The sequence below is a fragment of the Lineus longissimus genome, chromosome 12 (assembly GCF_910592395.1).
Source record: "Lineus longissimus chromosome 12, tnLinLong1.2, whole genome shotgun sequence".
Taxonomy (NCBI): Eukaryota; Metazoa; Nemertea; class Pilidiophora; order Heteronemertea; family Lineidae; genus Lineus; species Lineus longissimus.
This window is the reverse complement of record NC_088319.1, coordinates 9,887,761-9,904,986: the sequence shown is the minus strand read 5'-3', so window position 1 is coordinate 9,904,986 and position 17,226 is coordinate 9,887,761. Positions and strand designations below refer to the sequence as shown.

The window sequence follows — 17,226 nt, the reverse complement described above, 5'->3', positions numbered from 1 at the left end:
ACCATCGAACCATATAGCTAACCAGTGTTCACCTTCTTTTCTCATTGGATGTGTATTAATTATGTATGCTGAAGGATAACTATCAACAAATGTAGGTATCTGATCTAGGGCATACACACCTTTGAAATATTTTCGCAATTTCGGGTGTAATTTTGCTACTTTAATCAAATCTAAAGTATTCATTGGAAATCCTTGATGATATTTCTTGCACGATCAATTTCTATTACGTTATCGAATTCGGCATAGACATAAACGGATGTAGTTTCTGTCAAAGCCTCCTCAAATTTCAGATCTAGTCGAAGGTTTCCCTCTTTTACTAGATGAACATGATCACCATCCTCTTTATCTGGTGACAAGTCAAAAACCCAAAGACTGTACCCTTTTCTGAAACTTTCTCTTGTAATATCGTTGCCAATATCGTCGTGAACCTTTCCAGTATCTGTAAACAATGTCATGTATGATCTGATGTATCTATTATTTGTTCCAAAAGATGGTGTCAATGGTTGTGCAGGATATGTGCGACTATTTGCTTCAACGCTTATGAAATTAAGATTATTGTGTTTAAGATTGAATGGATTTTTATTCTTTGCACCCACCAATGCAGCATTATCTGTCATGAAAACAATTACTCGCCTTGGTACTTGACCTAAATATACGTTATCTCGAGTCACAGTTTGCGTGCCCGCATTAACTGAGAATGTTTTCACCTCAACTCTTCTAATGGGGTACTTAGCATTACTGGTATTAAGAGCTTTTGCATGGGCGGTTAATACAGCAGGGTTAGGCTTGACTTGTTGAACAAGAAGAACAGCTTTCTTTATTTTTGTCACTTCAGTGCCTACATCAGACATGAGGTTGAAATTATTCTTTGTACGATTCAATCTTAATTTCAAATCTACACCATTCAGCAAGTAACGACTCTGATGACATAAATCAAGGTGTAACCTTCCAAACATGTCTAACTGTCTGCTTTTCGCTATAAATTTTGCTCTTGTTTTGAAACCGCCATTAGTGTCTGCTCCGGCTGGGTCGTTTTTCTCAAATTTGCCAGGGTCATCGGCAAACCAAAGTGCCGATTGTAGCTGACTCCTCTTTGCCTCTAGACCGTACGATAATAAGGTTTCTATGTAGGCTCTGTATGGGTAAGTGTTGTTAGAGGACGTGACTAATTGACCATTTAATGACAGGTCAATCTGACTAAATAAGGAATGAAAAAAATAGTTGACTGGTCCAACCTTTTCATTTTCATCCAAGTTAGTGCCATCGCTTTTGGTGACTTTCACCTCCAGATAAAGGTACGTTTTAGCCAAATCGATGTACTCATCACCACGATTAGAGATGAAAAATTCTATTGGCGTATCATCATCTAATGACCCCAAAGGTAGATATTCAACATGCTGCGCTTTTTCAATGCTAGTCAGCGTTGGTGGGAGGGAAAATAGTTCCAGTTCGGATTTTGTGCACTCACAGGATCCAACACTGATCATTTTGACAGTCTTATTCAAATATGTCTGCCGACGATTTTGTTGATCTTCTCCGTCGCTTCGCCTGTCTCAGACTGGATGCAGAAGTCTTTGCTTTCCTCTTTTTATTAGAAGCCTTTGTATTACCCTGAGACATTTCCTGAACCGAGGAAAGTACATTTCGACCTATATTCTTCCCAGCTTCAATTGCTCTCTGTTTTGCAGCCTGTTTTAGGTTTCGACCCTTTAGCAGATCTCCGGCAAACTGTGCACCTGACTGAAGGAGAGATTTTCCTGCCGATTTGGCAGCTGATTTAAGCATTGGTATGGCCATTTTTGCCAGACCTGAGAATAAACCCCCTATGCCATGTCCTCGCTGTACAGGGGCACCCATAAACACAGGGAATCCACCACTACCTTTTTGGGTGTAATGTGCATCATAACAATGAGGGTCACAAATATAAACCTTTCTCATATTTTTTGTTTGCGCCTGAAGTGAAGTAGAACATCAACTCTGCCTTTCTCAAATGGTATGGAGTCACCTGTGTCACTCCTTATATCTATTTCGATTGTCTCAAATGTAGACTTGCTGACAGAGAAATAATGAATATTTTTATATGACTTGCGAATACTCTCATCCTCTTTACCTTCAGCACATACAGTTCTGAGTAAAGGTGTCAATACATCTCCCACCAGTTGATATTGTAATACATCGCTATACACGTACATATCATGAAAATGTCTGAGTATATCTGCTTGATAGGGAGCGGTTGTGTTCTCGTTAAGGGCAATATTGTCTTGATGAAACCCTAACATATGAGACAGTGGTGATGGTAATAGTATCAGTCTACCTTCTGGGAGTACAAAACTAACTTTTTTTGCAACCCTGTCATAGTTGAGAAAAAAATGTGTATCTTGTTGAACGCTAGTGAGTGCACTTTGAATTTTGAGATTCATTTCCATTACCAATTTGTTGATGTCATTATAGTATTTGATTGGAACTGTTAATGTTTTCCATGTCATGGGTATTTTTCCAGTCTTGGGGTCAGGATCGTCACTGGAAGGGATGTAAATACGAAAATTGTTGTTGGAAAGGTTGATATTACTCCACGTGTGTGGATATTGAAACTCGGCTAATCCTACTTCCCAATTTTCAGTTGAATCTAATCGTATAGCAGTGCTCAGCTTTGTAGTGTAGTGTCCAATTGTATTATCAGGGAAATACTTTAACGAACTATTGCAGGGTAATGAAACATAGAAGTGGTCATTCGTAAAAGCTGCCATGTTATTTCAATTGGAAAAGGTATTCCTTTGCAGAGGATGATGATTATTTTCAGTAGGAAACGACGGGTTTGGTAACAGATAGCCTAGACAGCTGCATAGAAGAGATATCCACAGGTTACTCTCACCATTTGCAAATGCAATGTTAAAAAGAGCTGTGATGACAACGATATAAATGATCACAACTTGAGTAAAGAATATTATTTCTGGTTTTGGAACATTATGCCCAAAAATAATCCAGTTTTTGTGCCGTGAAGTCACCGATTGTTGATCTTCACCCTTGTCTACTTCGTCTTCTCTTTCTACTTCAGACAGAGGTGTATTTCTTTCTATATTTCCATCGGAAAGTTCAATTGACATTTTTTTAGGCAAGATATCTTCATCGACGTTCAACGTCCGAGTGACTAACCCAACTGTTGAATTTTGATGGATAACCCTCCCATTTAACAAAGTATTCCTTTCTCTTACCACGTCCTCTTTCTGCAAGTATTCTTTCTATTTTATAGGTTTTATCAGGGCTTATGCGTACTTTCTGTAATTCTGTTTCATAGAAACTCCCTTGAATGGTGTCTCCGTCATCGTCTTCAATCACGTACAAAGGGGGCCTACTTTTTATTTGTTTTTTTACGGTGAATATTTCCATGGTCCAGTTGGGTAGATAAGATTTCTCAAATGTCATCTTGACCTTGCTTATTCTCACTTTTTCACCAATTTGAAATTTGAATTTGATGTTCTTCAGAGACAGGTTTTCTTTTGAGTAGAGAGTGTGCCAAACATCTGAAGCATTGTCTTCGTTCACTTCACTTGGTTTCATCTTAATACTCCGATGCCATGTGTTGTTATACGAGTGCACAAGTTTTTGGAGAACAGGCACGTATGAGAGAGTATTTCTCTCTGTGAAATATTTCCACATTTTACTTTTAAGGGTCCTATTAAATCGTTCAACTATTGCCGCTTTAACTTCATTATTCGAGGTAAAGAAGTGAATATTTTCTTTTTTCAGATAGGCTTGAAATTTTTTGTTCACAAACTCACCCCCTTTATCAGTTCTCAGATTCTTAGGCTTTCTCTTAGAGGAAGAAATTATCTTTTTAAATGCAGTCACCTGTTCGTCACCTTTTTTTGATTTTAGACCCACAACCCAGGCATATTTTGACAGGGTATCAATTACAGTGAGAAGATATTTAAAGGGTTTATTATACCTGACAATTTTCGATAAATCAACAAGATCGGCCTCCCATTGTTCGTCAATATCAGAAACCACGATACGTCTTCGTATAAAGTGGTACCTAACTGGTTTGTGAAGTGTGTATGTGTCTTGAGACTGGAGCCATTTTTTTATGTTAGAAGTTGATATCCTCTTACCAACTGCTCTCTTTAAAGCATTTATCCCGCCAAAACTAGCACTATGATTTGGTTCATAATATATTCTTTTCAATAACTCATTCGATTTCTTACTACCAGTCTTCCCACTCGTCATTGCTTTTACCATGTCTCCTTGGTGTGGTAAAACCCGGAGAAGAGACAGGTGAATTCGAATTCCAGAAGGCCAATGGACTTCTGGTTCTTGCCCTGGGCGTTTTATTCACTGATTTTGGCATTTCACCCACCCCGAGTTCTTTTTTCCATTGCCTATTCGTTACCATATCAGCCGATATGCCACCTGTTTTGTTCAAATAGGACAGGACAGGTTCTATTCCAACCGGTGCAAAGGACTGCCTCTTGTTGGATGAGGCATTCTGAACAATAGTTCTTATATTGCTCCCTTTGATGGGCTCACCGTTTATTGAAATTTCACCTTTTCCATCCCACTGGAATTTAGGATCATTCATTAATGCATTGACTAGTTTTTTTGCCTTTGCTTTGGAGTAGTTCGGTATATTGTTGACTATTGTTTTCTGATTAAGTGGAGAGGTTGCAGGTGGTGTGGTTCCACTTGCAACAACCGCCTCTGGCTCTCTTTCTTGTACAACAGGTTGGTTTGCAGCTGTGGCTGTTGTCGCGCGAACACTAGTGGGAATAGGTTTAGTTAAATCTGAGCCTTCTGAGTGAATTGCTCCTAAATACTTTCGAAGTAACTGTGAATATGCTAAAGCTTTGTCATACTCATTCATATCCTTCCTCGATAGCACTTCCTGCATTTCTCTGTCAATACTCATTGCATGGGTTGCCACTGGTTTTGTGTCCTCTTTGTATCGTTGTTGAGACAAATATTTGTCCACCATTTCATGAGGAATTAGAGACATTTTCCTTATTTGACTCATCTTTGGAATAAGACTGTCTGTCTGCTTTTGAATATCAAACACCGAATATACTCCCTATGGCTTTTATGACTGGACCTAGCAGTGCACCAAGAAATCCACCTCGCTGTATGATTCTTTTACGTTCCTTAAACGATGTTTTCTTGTTGGCCAGCTTGCGAATAGAGTGTCTGTGTTTCCTCAAACAGCTGAACTGTTTCTTATTCAGGGCGACATTGCCTTTTAAACAGTTCTTTGCAGACTCACCAACTGCTTTGAACAGGCCATTATCAGCTGATTCTAAAATCTTTCTCCTATTTTTAGCTCGAGCAGTTTTCAGCTTTTTAAGCTGGTGGACATAATTTTTTATGTGATATTTTGCCATTTCTATGTGATGTGGCTGTGTCTGTGAATATTCAACAACTGATGTCATATTCGTATTTCATTTGTTTAAGTATACAATTCGGTTTTCATCTGGAAAGATATTAGTCCTCAATCGTAAATCTTCCGAAGTTGAAGGTTTAAAATCTAAAAATAAGTAACCAAAAGGAGGCTTTGTCGCATCTTTAAATGCCTCATTTAGGGCTTTGGTGTTGCCGGGAGAAATTTGCTTTGCCAAATGTGCTATCTGAGAAACATCTCTTGGATTTTTAAAGATAACAAGATAATTCGAGTTCAAGCTAATGGTGCGTTGTTCTCTGCCTTGGTGAAATAAATTCTGGATTATATAGACTACACTCATATTTTGATGATGACAACCCCTTGTGAATATTTTGGTAACCTTTTCATCTGTTTCACACATTAAGTCATCTATAATGAGTAGGGTACGTGCACCTGATGAATTATCTGTGAACTGTAGTCCAGAGATAAATTCAACATTTGGAAAATGTGCAAATGACTCCTGCCATTCGCCTCCATAACACCACACAACTCTTTGAGGGGGTGGATGGATAATATCTCTTGCATAGGAAATAAGTTTTTGTACAAAGAAAGACTTTCCACACATCGTTGGACCAGCCACAAGACATGTGAATGGATGCTTCAAAAGAAGGTCATCGCTTGAAATATCCATGTTGAAACATCAGAACACAATGATTGACACAAGAACAAAATGAGATTTTATACCGAGTTTAATAAATATCATAATGGTGATCCTTGCAATTAATTAACCAATTGATTAATCGAATATTTACAAACATATACATCAATACTCACAAACATAAACAGCAATCCTTTGAATGAATTAATTGAAAATTTACAAAATATATACATCATCTATACGCGTACACAGATTAATATACATTTATATGCAAAAATATTTAAATATCATACAATTTTTCTTTGAGAGAGCAGGTGGGATGGAATTTCTTGAGATTCGATTAGAGAAAGAAAAAGCTATTTGTCAATCAGGATGATGATGATGATGATGATGATGATGATGATGATGATGATGATGCTGATGATGTAATGACGAAGATTTAACTCATAAAATATCAACATTATTACAGTTGTTAATGTTATTATTCATATTCATATTCATATTCATATTCATATTATTATTATTATTATTATTATTATTATTATTATTATTATCATCAATATATTTACAGTTTCAATGCACAGAATGAAATAAATATCACATTGTTTTATCACCATAAAATATGCCAGTATAAACATTTTATCACAGATATATGCCCTTGCAAATTTTAATTCAAATCAATCTATGGTTGATATCAGTGTCGTTTTCAAGAATATAGGTACAACAAAATTTATCTTATTATTATAACAAAGAGGTGAAGAATCAATATCCAAATGGGAGGGTGTAAAAATCATCAACGAGGTAACGTTTGTCATAAACCAAGCCATATTTCTTTTCCTCTTGTACCGTTACAATTTTGAAGTCCTTTCGCCTTTTGATTTTGAAAGGATTTGTGATCGTAATCTTGTCCGAAAAGTTCAATGCTTCCACAAGTTTCTTCATGGAGTCAAAATTTATGTTTTGACTATTTGCATAGTTCAAGGTAAATCCCCGGACTTTACAGACAGTCTCTCCGCTACCTTTAATTCTGTAACCGTAGTTTTTGGGACCGCCGGATATGAATTCTTCTATAGTTTTACCCTCTAATTCATCTTTAAAGTCACCAAGGTAGTCACCCAAGGGTGGATTGTAATGTTGTTCGTTTGTTTCATCAACGACATATATAATGCTATCCGTATCAAAATATAATACCTGTCGCTCCAGCTTCTCTAATTCAGAGTACAGTTTTAAGCGTGCATGAGCGGTGGTATATGCAGCAATAACACAATTCGTGTATGGACATGGTTCGATGAAGTCATCCTTCTCTCTGAATTTCATCAGAACAAACTCTTCGTTCACAAGTTGAACATCAGTTACTTCAACACTGTCGTCAGTCAACTTTTTGACATACTCTTCTGGATTATCTGTATATAATGTCTTTGTGAAGTTAGATCTCTGCCCAAATTTTCCCCAGAGCGAATTCAAACAGATTTTAGCGATACTTCGTAGCCCTGGATTAACACCAATTAACCCCCTGTCCAATTGGATTCCCTCGTTTTTCTCATAATCGTCAATGTATTTGTTTTTATCCTCCTCTGTACGACACCATTCTGGCCACCCGCTTGCCTCCTGCTTTTGCTTCAAGAAATGATTGATGTAACCCGCAAATATACCCCCCTCCTTCTCAACCTTATCATACTTGGTTGTTTTTTCGAAATGCCAAATTTCAAAAGTCTCTAGAAGTTTATAGCCTTTTTCAATGGCCTTTTTTACTTCAAAAATAACCCAAGTACCCACAAGTGCTCGGTCTTCATCAGAATGGTTGCATATTTTGGAGGATTCAAGAGCGCATTTGGCACAAAGAGAGAATTTCAATTTCTTGTCTCTACGCATAGGCAATACAGGGAAATAGAGTTTCTTTGGCGGTAATATTTTGCACTTTATGAGGCCTTCGCATTTCATTGGGTCTATTTTCCGAATATTTTCACCTCTAAAAACTTTGGGGTGATCTAGTGGATAGTGTTGGTATTTGTTGACCCAAGGATAAAGAGATGTGAAATCTACATATTTTATACTTTCGTTTTCTGTACATTTGTGATGAAGTTTGACAGCATTTGTGCGACCGCCAAAAAAAGCTTCTCTGGGGTTCAAGGGCTCGCTGATGATGATGTCTTTTGTAAATTGAGCAAGTTGGGGGTCGTTTTTAATGTCTTCTCTAAAATCGCATTCACACTTCGTAATGACTGTGAAACCACAACCTTTCAGGAAATTTCGCCGAAACGTTGTGGTTTCACGAAGTTCTCCCATAGTTGTACCAATGCGGGGGTTCATAGTGTCCTTGTGCGGAAAGCATTTTTCACATCCATGCCAGAAACAACCATCAAATTCATAAATGACATTATTCTGTTCGTCGAAACCATCCACTTTGTAATTGGCAATGGATTTTTCACCCCCATTGCCGGCATGACATATGTTGATATCTTTATCTTTGAACATCAACCATTCCAACCACTTTATTCCAATGTTGGACTGCTTGTCAAATGTGTAACCATGAGGTGGCAGAACAGCAATCGAAGAGGGGGTCATGAAGTTTTGTCGAAACACTCTACTACAAGCTGATGCTATAGTTACGCTTTCTTTAAAAGGATTCACCTTTAGCAAGCATTCGAATGAGTCCACAAAGCGAACACAACACCTTCTTAAAATGGTGACGTCACTCTGACAATAGGATTCCAGTTCCTCTTGTAAATCATAGGGTTTTCCAAGTTGGCCATTATACCACAGAAGAAACTTTTTTCTCCCTTCCACGGTCATACTGTCGGGGTCGAAATATTTAATGTCGGGGATTTCTCCGATATATTTTTCATTTGCTTTTGTATTGAAATGGTGTGGAAAGTAGCCTTTTTTCATCTCATTGAAATTAAAGGTTTTGGGAAAGTTGCTAAGAGGCATGTTCAGAAAACTAAGAGAATCGAGAAATTTCACTCCAGCTGCTTCGAATGAAAGAATTTTCTGGCCAACTTGAATAACATCTGTTGGTTTGATCCCTACACTATGAAGGTATTGAATAATGAAAAAGGCATCGTAACCCCTGTTGTTGTGTGCCACTGCCACTTTACCTATATTTGAACCGTTGAATAGCCACTCGCAAAAATCTACGACAGTATTTTCCCCACGGAATACTTTCTCTTCTCGTTCATCACCACACAAAATACATTTTAATTCATCATCATTCTTAGCACTTTCCTCTATTCCACAAAAGAGGCAGCAACGATGTGCAATACACAAGTTTGGAATGTGCTCTCGTTCACCATTTTCTAGAATTTTTTCTTGGGTGGATTCAAAGTCGTAAAATACAAATTTCATAAAATCTCTCATTGCACCCTTCTTCTTCTGCTTTGGTTTTTTGATGAAACATCTGTGGTCATGTGGTTTATTCATACCACAAATATGGCAATACGTTGTAAAACATTGGTGTTTGTTTCGTTTATCATATGATTTATCACATTTCAAGCATTTTATGAAAAGTTCACAAACGGAATGAGCGGCATCATTTTTTACAAGGTGTCTTTCATAGCACGCTTGACTTTTGAAAAGACGTCTACATTTGGGACAGTTTGTCCATTTAACTATATCACAACCGGTGTCTGTTTTACAACATGCACACGTAGCTTCGCAGACATGGGTTTTATCGTTTTGGTAACCTTTGTCGCAGTGCGGACAATAATAAGACCTCTCAAAGAACCCTGTCATAGACATGATTGGAGCAAAATGCTCATCATAGTGGTACAGATTTATGCGGTGCGGTGCAGGGGGTCCTCTGTAACACATGCAGTTGAAATATAAACTAGAATATACCACGAGCTGATAATCGGGTGAAAGGTGTGCTTGAAATTTAGCGACGTCTTTGAGGGTGCATTTGGATTTTGGAACACCCGCATTTTCATGAAGCTCGGCCGCCATTTCACCTTGTTTTTTACTATTGGGATGTCTGATTGACTGGTGTTGTGGATGGTTATCTATACGAGTTTTACTAACGATGATGGCTCTGGCTAAACATAATTCGTCATCTTTGTTTTGAATTTCGATGAAGCATGACTTTTCGCGGACTTTTTGATGAAGAGAGGCAATCCCTCTTGCATACAAACCGCCAATGGGAAGAGGGGCGTGTATGAAATTGACGAAAAACTCGCCCTCGAAAAGCCATGAGTCATTTGATTGAGTAACTCTCTCGATTTCACTCATGATCTTTTCGACTGTGAGTTGATCTGGTGAAATGAATGGAATACTGATATGTCTAAGTCCTTGACCAGATATGACAAGTCGGACTCTGTCTTGGGGCTGCACATCCTGAAGGAGACGATTTAAAAGTTCTCCGAAAACATTTGATATGTGAAATAAGATATCATTGAAAGAGGTACCTCGCTCCATTCCAGTTACTTTGATTTTCAAATCTTGACCCATCGTGCCATATTTTCTTATTTTAATGTCCTTGAGCGAGATAATTTGAAAAACAGGCTGTGCATGAGGATGGTTATGTGCTTGCCCATGTATCTCATTGTCCGACTCGTCAACATTTTCATCATCATCATCATCATCATCATCATCATCATCATCATCATCGGAAGGAGAAGAAGAAGAAAAAGAAGAAGGGCCATTTTGGTTGATGACCTGGTGACCACCAATCTGAGTATTGGCTACGTTTTTTTTGTCGTCTTTTGACGAAGCCCTAAAAAAGACGTCGCCATCTTGGTATCATGGAAAGGGTGTACCACAGAATGTGTGCCACTTAAAATTGCCCGGATGTTGGGATTGTCTTTCTGGGGTACACCATTTCCAACATTACCACCCGGTAGAACACCAATTGCATGAGGAGGTCTCCTTTCATTGGGACTTTTCAAAAGTGATCTCAAGACAGAGTCCCTGTCCTGCCTCCTCTGTCGCTTCTTTGAATTCCCCCCATCGAGGTCAAGCTTCCGCTTAGTAGGATCAGACCTGATATAAGCGGAGGATGTCGATGCAACTTGAGAGGTATGAGGTTCGTTCACCTCTTGCAACTTGTTAGTTGTAAGTGATGAACGCTCCTCAGCCTTGGTGAGGATGTTCGACTCCAGAAACTGCTGGAGTTGGACATCCTGCCCAAGTTGTGATGATTGCAACCCCTCAAGTTGCACTTTCCCATTCGTAATCTCATCAAAGAGATTATGAACTATTTGACCTCGAAGAGGAGAATCAGAATCCACGTTTACAATTGGTGTACAGAGTGGTGATTCTGATTGGTTGCCTGTTACATTTGATTCATTATCTGGAAACGATCCTGAAAGATATTTCAGGACGTCTCCATCTGACGAATTTTCTGTCATAGGCAATCCGTTTGGTAATTTGTCTCTTTTTGAATGGCACTTCCTATTTTCTTCATAATATAGCAAGTCCGAGAAGTCTAGCAAAGCAAGATCCTCTGGTGTGCATGGCACCCCCTCCAATTCTCTGTTTAGGGGAGGTATTTTTTCTTTGCTATCTTCCCGGACAGGCATCTGTTTCACTAGATCAGGAGAGTCTGGAACAAGAACAACATCCTCATCAGATGGTTGAGGCATTTCAGTTGTCAGATGTTCTTGTTCCAACGCCTCCTGATCTCCAGCAACACACTGATGAAATTCAGGAACAAAAAACACCTCATTCAGGTCTTTACCATCGGGACGATAAATTTGCGAAGGAGGTATTTTTTCTTCCTCATGATCCAAATCAATATTGCTGGATCGTTGCAGCAGATCCCTTAAATGTGGACTATCCCGTACCGTATGCGGCTGATCAGTCACCATAATGACAGATTGATGAGGTGGTGAAGGAGGCGTTTCAGGCACAGCATTTTCCTGACAACCAGCATCAGATGACGATGGTAAAAAAAAGAGTGTAGGATTTAAATACGGCATCATTACCTCAAGAAATTCCTTACGTTCCTTCCCTTCATAATATTTTGGGAGGTACATCTTCCCAACACCTGCTCTCTTCAAAACCCAATCGTTTAAAATGTCTATAAAATCACTGTACGTTCTTTCGCCCATTGTTGTTGTTGTTGACTGCGTTACAGGTGGTGGGAGTGGCGGGGATATTCTTCCAACTTTTCTTTCTTCATCATTTCCAGGGGTTGTTGTTGTTCTTGATGGTGATGGTGGTGAGGGTGTTGGTTCTTCTGGTGGCGTTTTTGTAACTTCTAAATAAAAAAAGTTTTGTTTCAATTCAGGACAATGTAAAAAAAGTTTATATCAAACATCCTTCTCAGTTGTTGTTGTTGCTATTATCAATAGTGTAGATCATGTTATTGCTGTGATTTAGATAACAAGAGATTTTTTTTTCATTTTAAGACTATGTAAAATTAGAAAAAAAATTACAAATCAGGATCTCGAACAGTTATGAACACACTTACTCGTTTTTTTTGTTGTCATTCTTGGAGTTGACAGTTGAGTTTTAAATGACCTCTTTTTTAGATAGAGCTTCAAATGGCCTGTGAAGAAAAAAAAAGGTGTAATCATTAGATCATACACATTCAATAAATTAAGCATAAATATATATATATATATGTATATATATGGGTTTTTTTTGGCATATATCAAGACATTTACAAATTTATTTATTTACTACACACCTTTCTTTGCCTCTTTAGGCCTCTTCCTTTCCACTTTTACCCATTCATGTGGTTTAGAAGTGAACTCCTCCTCGGAATCAGGTCCGTCTGAAAAGAAAAAAGACAGTACTCTATTATGAAATTACATTAACTTCGTAAAGTTGGGTTCTTTTTTGTTATAGCATTAAAAAATAAAGCATGAAGAAGAATAAGAAAGAAAAACTTACCAAGAATAGGAAGAGGCTTTTTTCCAGCAACCACATTGGCATATGTCAATTTTTTATTACTAACAGCAGCTGCTGCTGCACATGACCGTTCCATTGTCTTCTTTTCCATTATTATAACTGAAAATAAGTAATATACAGGAATAGAGAAGTGTTTGTTGCGAAGTTTTGTGTTTGACGAGTTCATGTCATAGAAAGAGTTGCTAAATGAATGCATGTCATTGCTGCATACAGGTAATGATTCTGACTCATTGTATAGCAAATAGAAATACGACTCCATTTCAATGACAGGAGCCAAAAGAGTTGTGACTTTGGCAAGTTTGGCGAAAAATTATCAGATTGCGCACAACCAAAACACAAACCTTTTCATATGTGTTGAGAGCAAATGCAATGCCTATCGTGGTATCAGTAGATTGAGTCATTAAATGCTAAATAAAAACAGGGGTCATTTTCATAATAAGCTGTTCGGCAGCTTTGCAAAATGAACCATTTTCCAGGAGCAGTTTCTACTTTTGTTATGTGAAATGTGTCCCTTTTTATCACTGTGATTCTCGGATCCTGTACTTGCTCTCGTGAAATTGTACTTGGAACAATTATAACACCTTCACAGTTCTTTAATTCTGGGATGTATGTTGAAAAAGTGAACTGAAATGATCTTCTCACATATTCAGGAGGATGCATGTTTGATACAATCTCGCCATTTGGACACAACTTCCAGCCATTGCTGTTTGATAACACATGAATTGATTTGTATTTAGCAAGTATCTCTAAACATTCTGGAGCAGTGAACACATTAGTTCTCTCCATCTTGAATATTTCATCCATGGTAAAAGGGCCATATTTTTGCCTCGCTGGAATAGTACGATTAAGTACATAGAGATTATCATTTATCATGACATTTCCATGAGAAATTATTTTTCTTTCTTCATTTCCCTCAAGCAGCTCATCAAAGAGCTTCTCCCCAACTACAAAAACTCCATGAACAGGATCCTTTCCTTCAGGATAGAATGCCTGATGCAGACAGAAATTCAGAGTGGCAAGCACAGTTTTGGGGAGCGGTCCTTCCATGTTGACGATCTCGGTCCAAATGGATAACCAAAATGTGTTTGGTGTGTTTTGAGGATAAATTCAAATGAAGTTTGCTCAAGGTCAAGTTTGTCATTGTTCTTTAGCATGTGACCTCTCATAATCACACACTCATATCCAATGAGATTCACTCACAAATATCACATAGTAGATAAAGAATGGACAGCATCTATCAGAGTTCATTTGAGATTAGTGCACCACAATGTCTACATATGAACAACTGCAAGCAAGTGTGCGGAAAGCACTACAACTACCAAACGTAGTTATATTTGGCACAAGATTGGAAATTATGCACGGCAGTGTGTGTGATGACTGTATGCTGGGAGATCACCATTTCCAAAACTACCACATCAAGTGTACAAACTGTGAAGCAAAGAGATGTACACACTGCTTCATGAAAAATGTTCAAAAGGACCTAATTTTGAATAACCATATGTGTGCACATTCATGTCCATGTTTATGTACATGTGGAACAATTGATGAAGAGAGGGAATTCCTAGACTTGGAGGAAGCTTCAATCATATACCATAGAAGTTTGACACCATCATCATAAACTTTTCACCCAGGGGCATCAGGAAAAACGGTCCTTTCAGGGCCAAATATACCTCCAAAAATAAATCTCATTGTAGGCCTACAATAAGGAATAATAGATCAAAAATTCTTACCTTAGTTTAATATCCGTGAAGTTTCTGGGTATGAGATTCTCCTGATATCACCAAAGCCACAACACAATAGACATCCGTCTCAAAAGACTATGAGTAACAGAATGATTAAACAATAATATAATCCTGATCTTAAACAAGAATCACACAAGTTGTTGAAAAATATCTGTATGTAACAAAGGGAAAAAAATAATTACCAGTACTTATGGTCAAATTAGGGTCATTAAATAAAACGGTAGCAGCATTTAGGTCGATCATCACAATTATGTTGTTCCATCGTTTATGACCTGATTAGGACAAAAATTACAAAAAATTATACATAATACCCAAACTACCATTTGGTGAATTGCACCAATCATCATTTGCATAATGTCATACATGCATTTTAGTAGAGTGCTTTGTGAAAAGTTCTAGGCAGTTGACTTTAGTCTGTACAGAGTTGGTGAAACTTTGAATGTGATATTTTTCTGAATATTGTTTTAGCAGACTCTGTTGCATGAAATAGAAAAATATTGAATGGCATACCATGTACTAACGCTTTTTGGTCCAAAGGGAAAAAGAGTGGCCAATTGTAATATGAAGTCTTCCTCCTTGAGGTTGATGTAATATATAAATAGTTCATCTATGTCTGTCATACTGTAGTTGTTCCTTATCAAAGCTGTTGCTTGGGGTACCTTATGATAACGCTTCATGTTTCAAAGAGAACAGATTGGTCAATTGCAGTATGAAGTCTGCCCTCTTGTGGTTGGTGTAATATGTAAATACTTCATCTATGCATGTCATGCTACAGTTGTTCCTTATGAATGGTGATAGGTGTACCATGTAATAACGCTTTTTGTTCCAAAGAGAACAGAGTGGCCAATTGCCATATGAAGTCTTCCTCCTTGTGGTTAGCATAATATATAAATACTTCATCTATGTTTGTAATGCTATAGTTGTTCCTTATCAAAGCTGCTTTTGAATGCTGTACATGAACTTGACGTGGTATTCTTAGATATTTTACAACACCCTTAGTATTATATGTGCTGACTCACTCTTATTCTTTTCAGTATCTTCAAGTTATGTCTACTATGTCACCATGTCACTAGGCTATAACCCAAATTGGTTATTTTTCACAATATCCACAAACTGGTTTACCAAGTCAAGGTCGTCTAAACTTCGGATATCTCAAGTATGTCAGTAGGTCAGTGGGCCATGACCCACTCTGGAGATTTTACACCATATCAAAACTAGGTCACTAGGTCACTAGGTCAGGTCAACTTTGAAAACTTCTCACACAGAAAGTAGGTCAACAGGTCAACAGGTCACTAGGTCAAAAGTTCATAACTTTCCCACTCTGGAGATTTTACACCATATCCAAACTAGGTCACTAGGTCAGGTCCAAAGTAGGTTACTAGGCCATGACCCACTCTGGAGATTTTACACCATATCCAAACTAGGTCACTAGGTCAGGTCAACTTTCAAACTTCTCATACACAAAGTAGGTCAGTAGGTCAGTAGGTCACTAGGTCATCCAAACTAGGTCACTAGGTCAGGTCAACTTTCAAACTTCTCATACACAAAGTAGGTCAGTAGGTCAGTAGGTCACTAGGTCAAAAGTTCATAATTTTCCCCAAGTAGCCCATATACTACTGATATTGGCAAGACTCCCAAGTGGTCGTACTGGTGGCTTCCTTGAGACAATTGCTTGTGGTCGTATCTGGGCAACCAATTCAAGGAGTCAGGGATCTAGGGATCAGGTTTTTCCCCCACCAGCATATTGCCGAATGCATAAAAAATTGGTTGGAAAGGGTTTTTGCTGGCCAAGAGACTTGAAGACACTTGACTCTTGAGGAACACCAGACTGATGAACAAAGAACCTGAGGAACATAGAACCCTCTTCATACCTGGGAGCATAAAAAGCCTGCTAGCGAATATTGATTATTCTTTAGAAAAAAACGGAAGATCTGCAAAACCAATGGTACCCCATAAAAACATACATTCCTCCTTGAGGTGTCTTCGGATCCCACCACGGCCCGTGTGGAATTCGTTCAAAAGGTTTATTGAAATCTCAAAATAAAATTTTTTTCTCGAAACGCCTGCCCGTCTTTTGCTTCATTATTTCGGGATTATATCCATTTTAAGCATCTTTTGGATATTATCACTAAAGTTTCAAAAATCAAAACATATATGTCGGGGGGGGGGTAAACCCCCTGAAATTGATATTTGATTAAAAAACAGTGAGAATAATCGTGTGGTTCTCTCTCGGAGCTCAGAATAGTCGAGTTACTACTTTCGCGCGTTATCTCTTCTGGCGGCCATTTTAAGTCAAATTTAAGCCATTTGAAACGAATCCATGGACTTGAGAAACATTGTTTACATTGGATGACGTCGTATGCACGTTAACCATTAGGGCCGTTTAGACGACGCGAAAAAATCCGGATGCGTCCCGAATCCGGATTAATTTTTCGTCGTGTAAACGCAAAAAGATCCGGATCAATGTGGTTGCATCCGGACTAAAAAGGTACCATCGCCTTGGGTAGTTTTAATCCGGATTCATCCAGATTCGATCCGAATGCGGTCTTTTCGCCTGTCGTCTAAACGGCCCTATAGTAGCGCTTCGCAGAAAAGCCTTCGGCTTTTCTGCG

At 38.2% G+C, this 17,226-nt stretch overlaps 4 protein-coding genes across 4 annotated transcripts in view; all 4 read right to left on the bottom strand.

Moving 5' to 3' along the window:
- The window catches only part of LOC135496730 (11-beta-hydroxysteroid dehydrogenase 1-like), a 206,655-nt gene that overhangs the window by 110,674 nt on the left and 78,755 nt on the right, over positions 1-17,226 (bottom strand). The gene's annotated exons all lie outside the window — the stretch shown is intronic.
- On the bottom strand, positions 180-1,487 carry LOC135496534 (uncharacterized protein F54H12.2-like). Its single transcript, XM_064785894.1, has one exon. It carries the CDS (start codon positions 1,485-1,487, stop codon positions 180-182), a length of 1,308 nt encoding a protein of 435 aa, XP_064641964.1.
- Positions 6,786-7,895, bottom strand: LOC135496533 (uncharacterized). Its single transcript, XM_064785893.1, has one exon. It carries the CDS (start codon positions 7,893-7,895, stop codon positions 6,786-6,788), a length of 1,110 nt encoding a protein of 369 aa, XP_064641963.1.
- LOC135496531 (uncharacterized) lies at positions 10,700-16,223 on the bottom strand. Its single transcript, XM_064785892.1, has 5 exons — positions 14,603-16,223; positions 12,855-12,971; positions 12,649-12,735; positions 12,430-12,507; positions 10,700-12,216 (listed from the first exon to the last, which is right to left on the bottom strand). The coding sequence occupies exons 2-5, from the start codon at positions 12,961-12,963 to the stop codon at positions 10,700-10,702; spliced, it is 1,791 nt and encodes a 596-aa protein (XP_064641962.1). The 5' UTR covers positions 12,964-12,971; positions 14,603-16,223.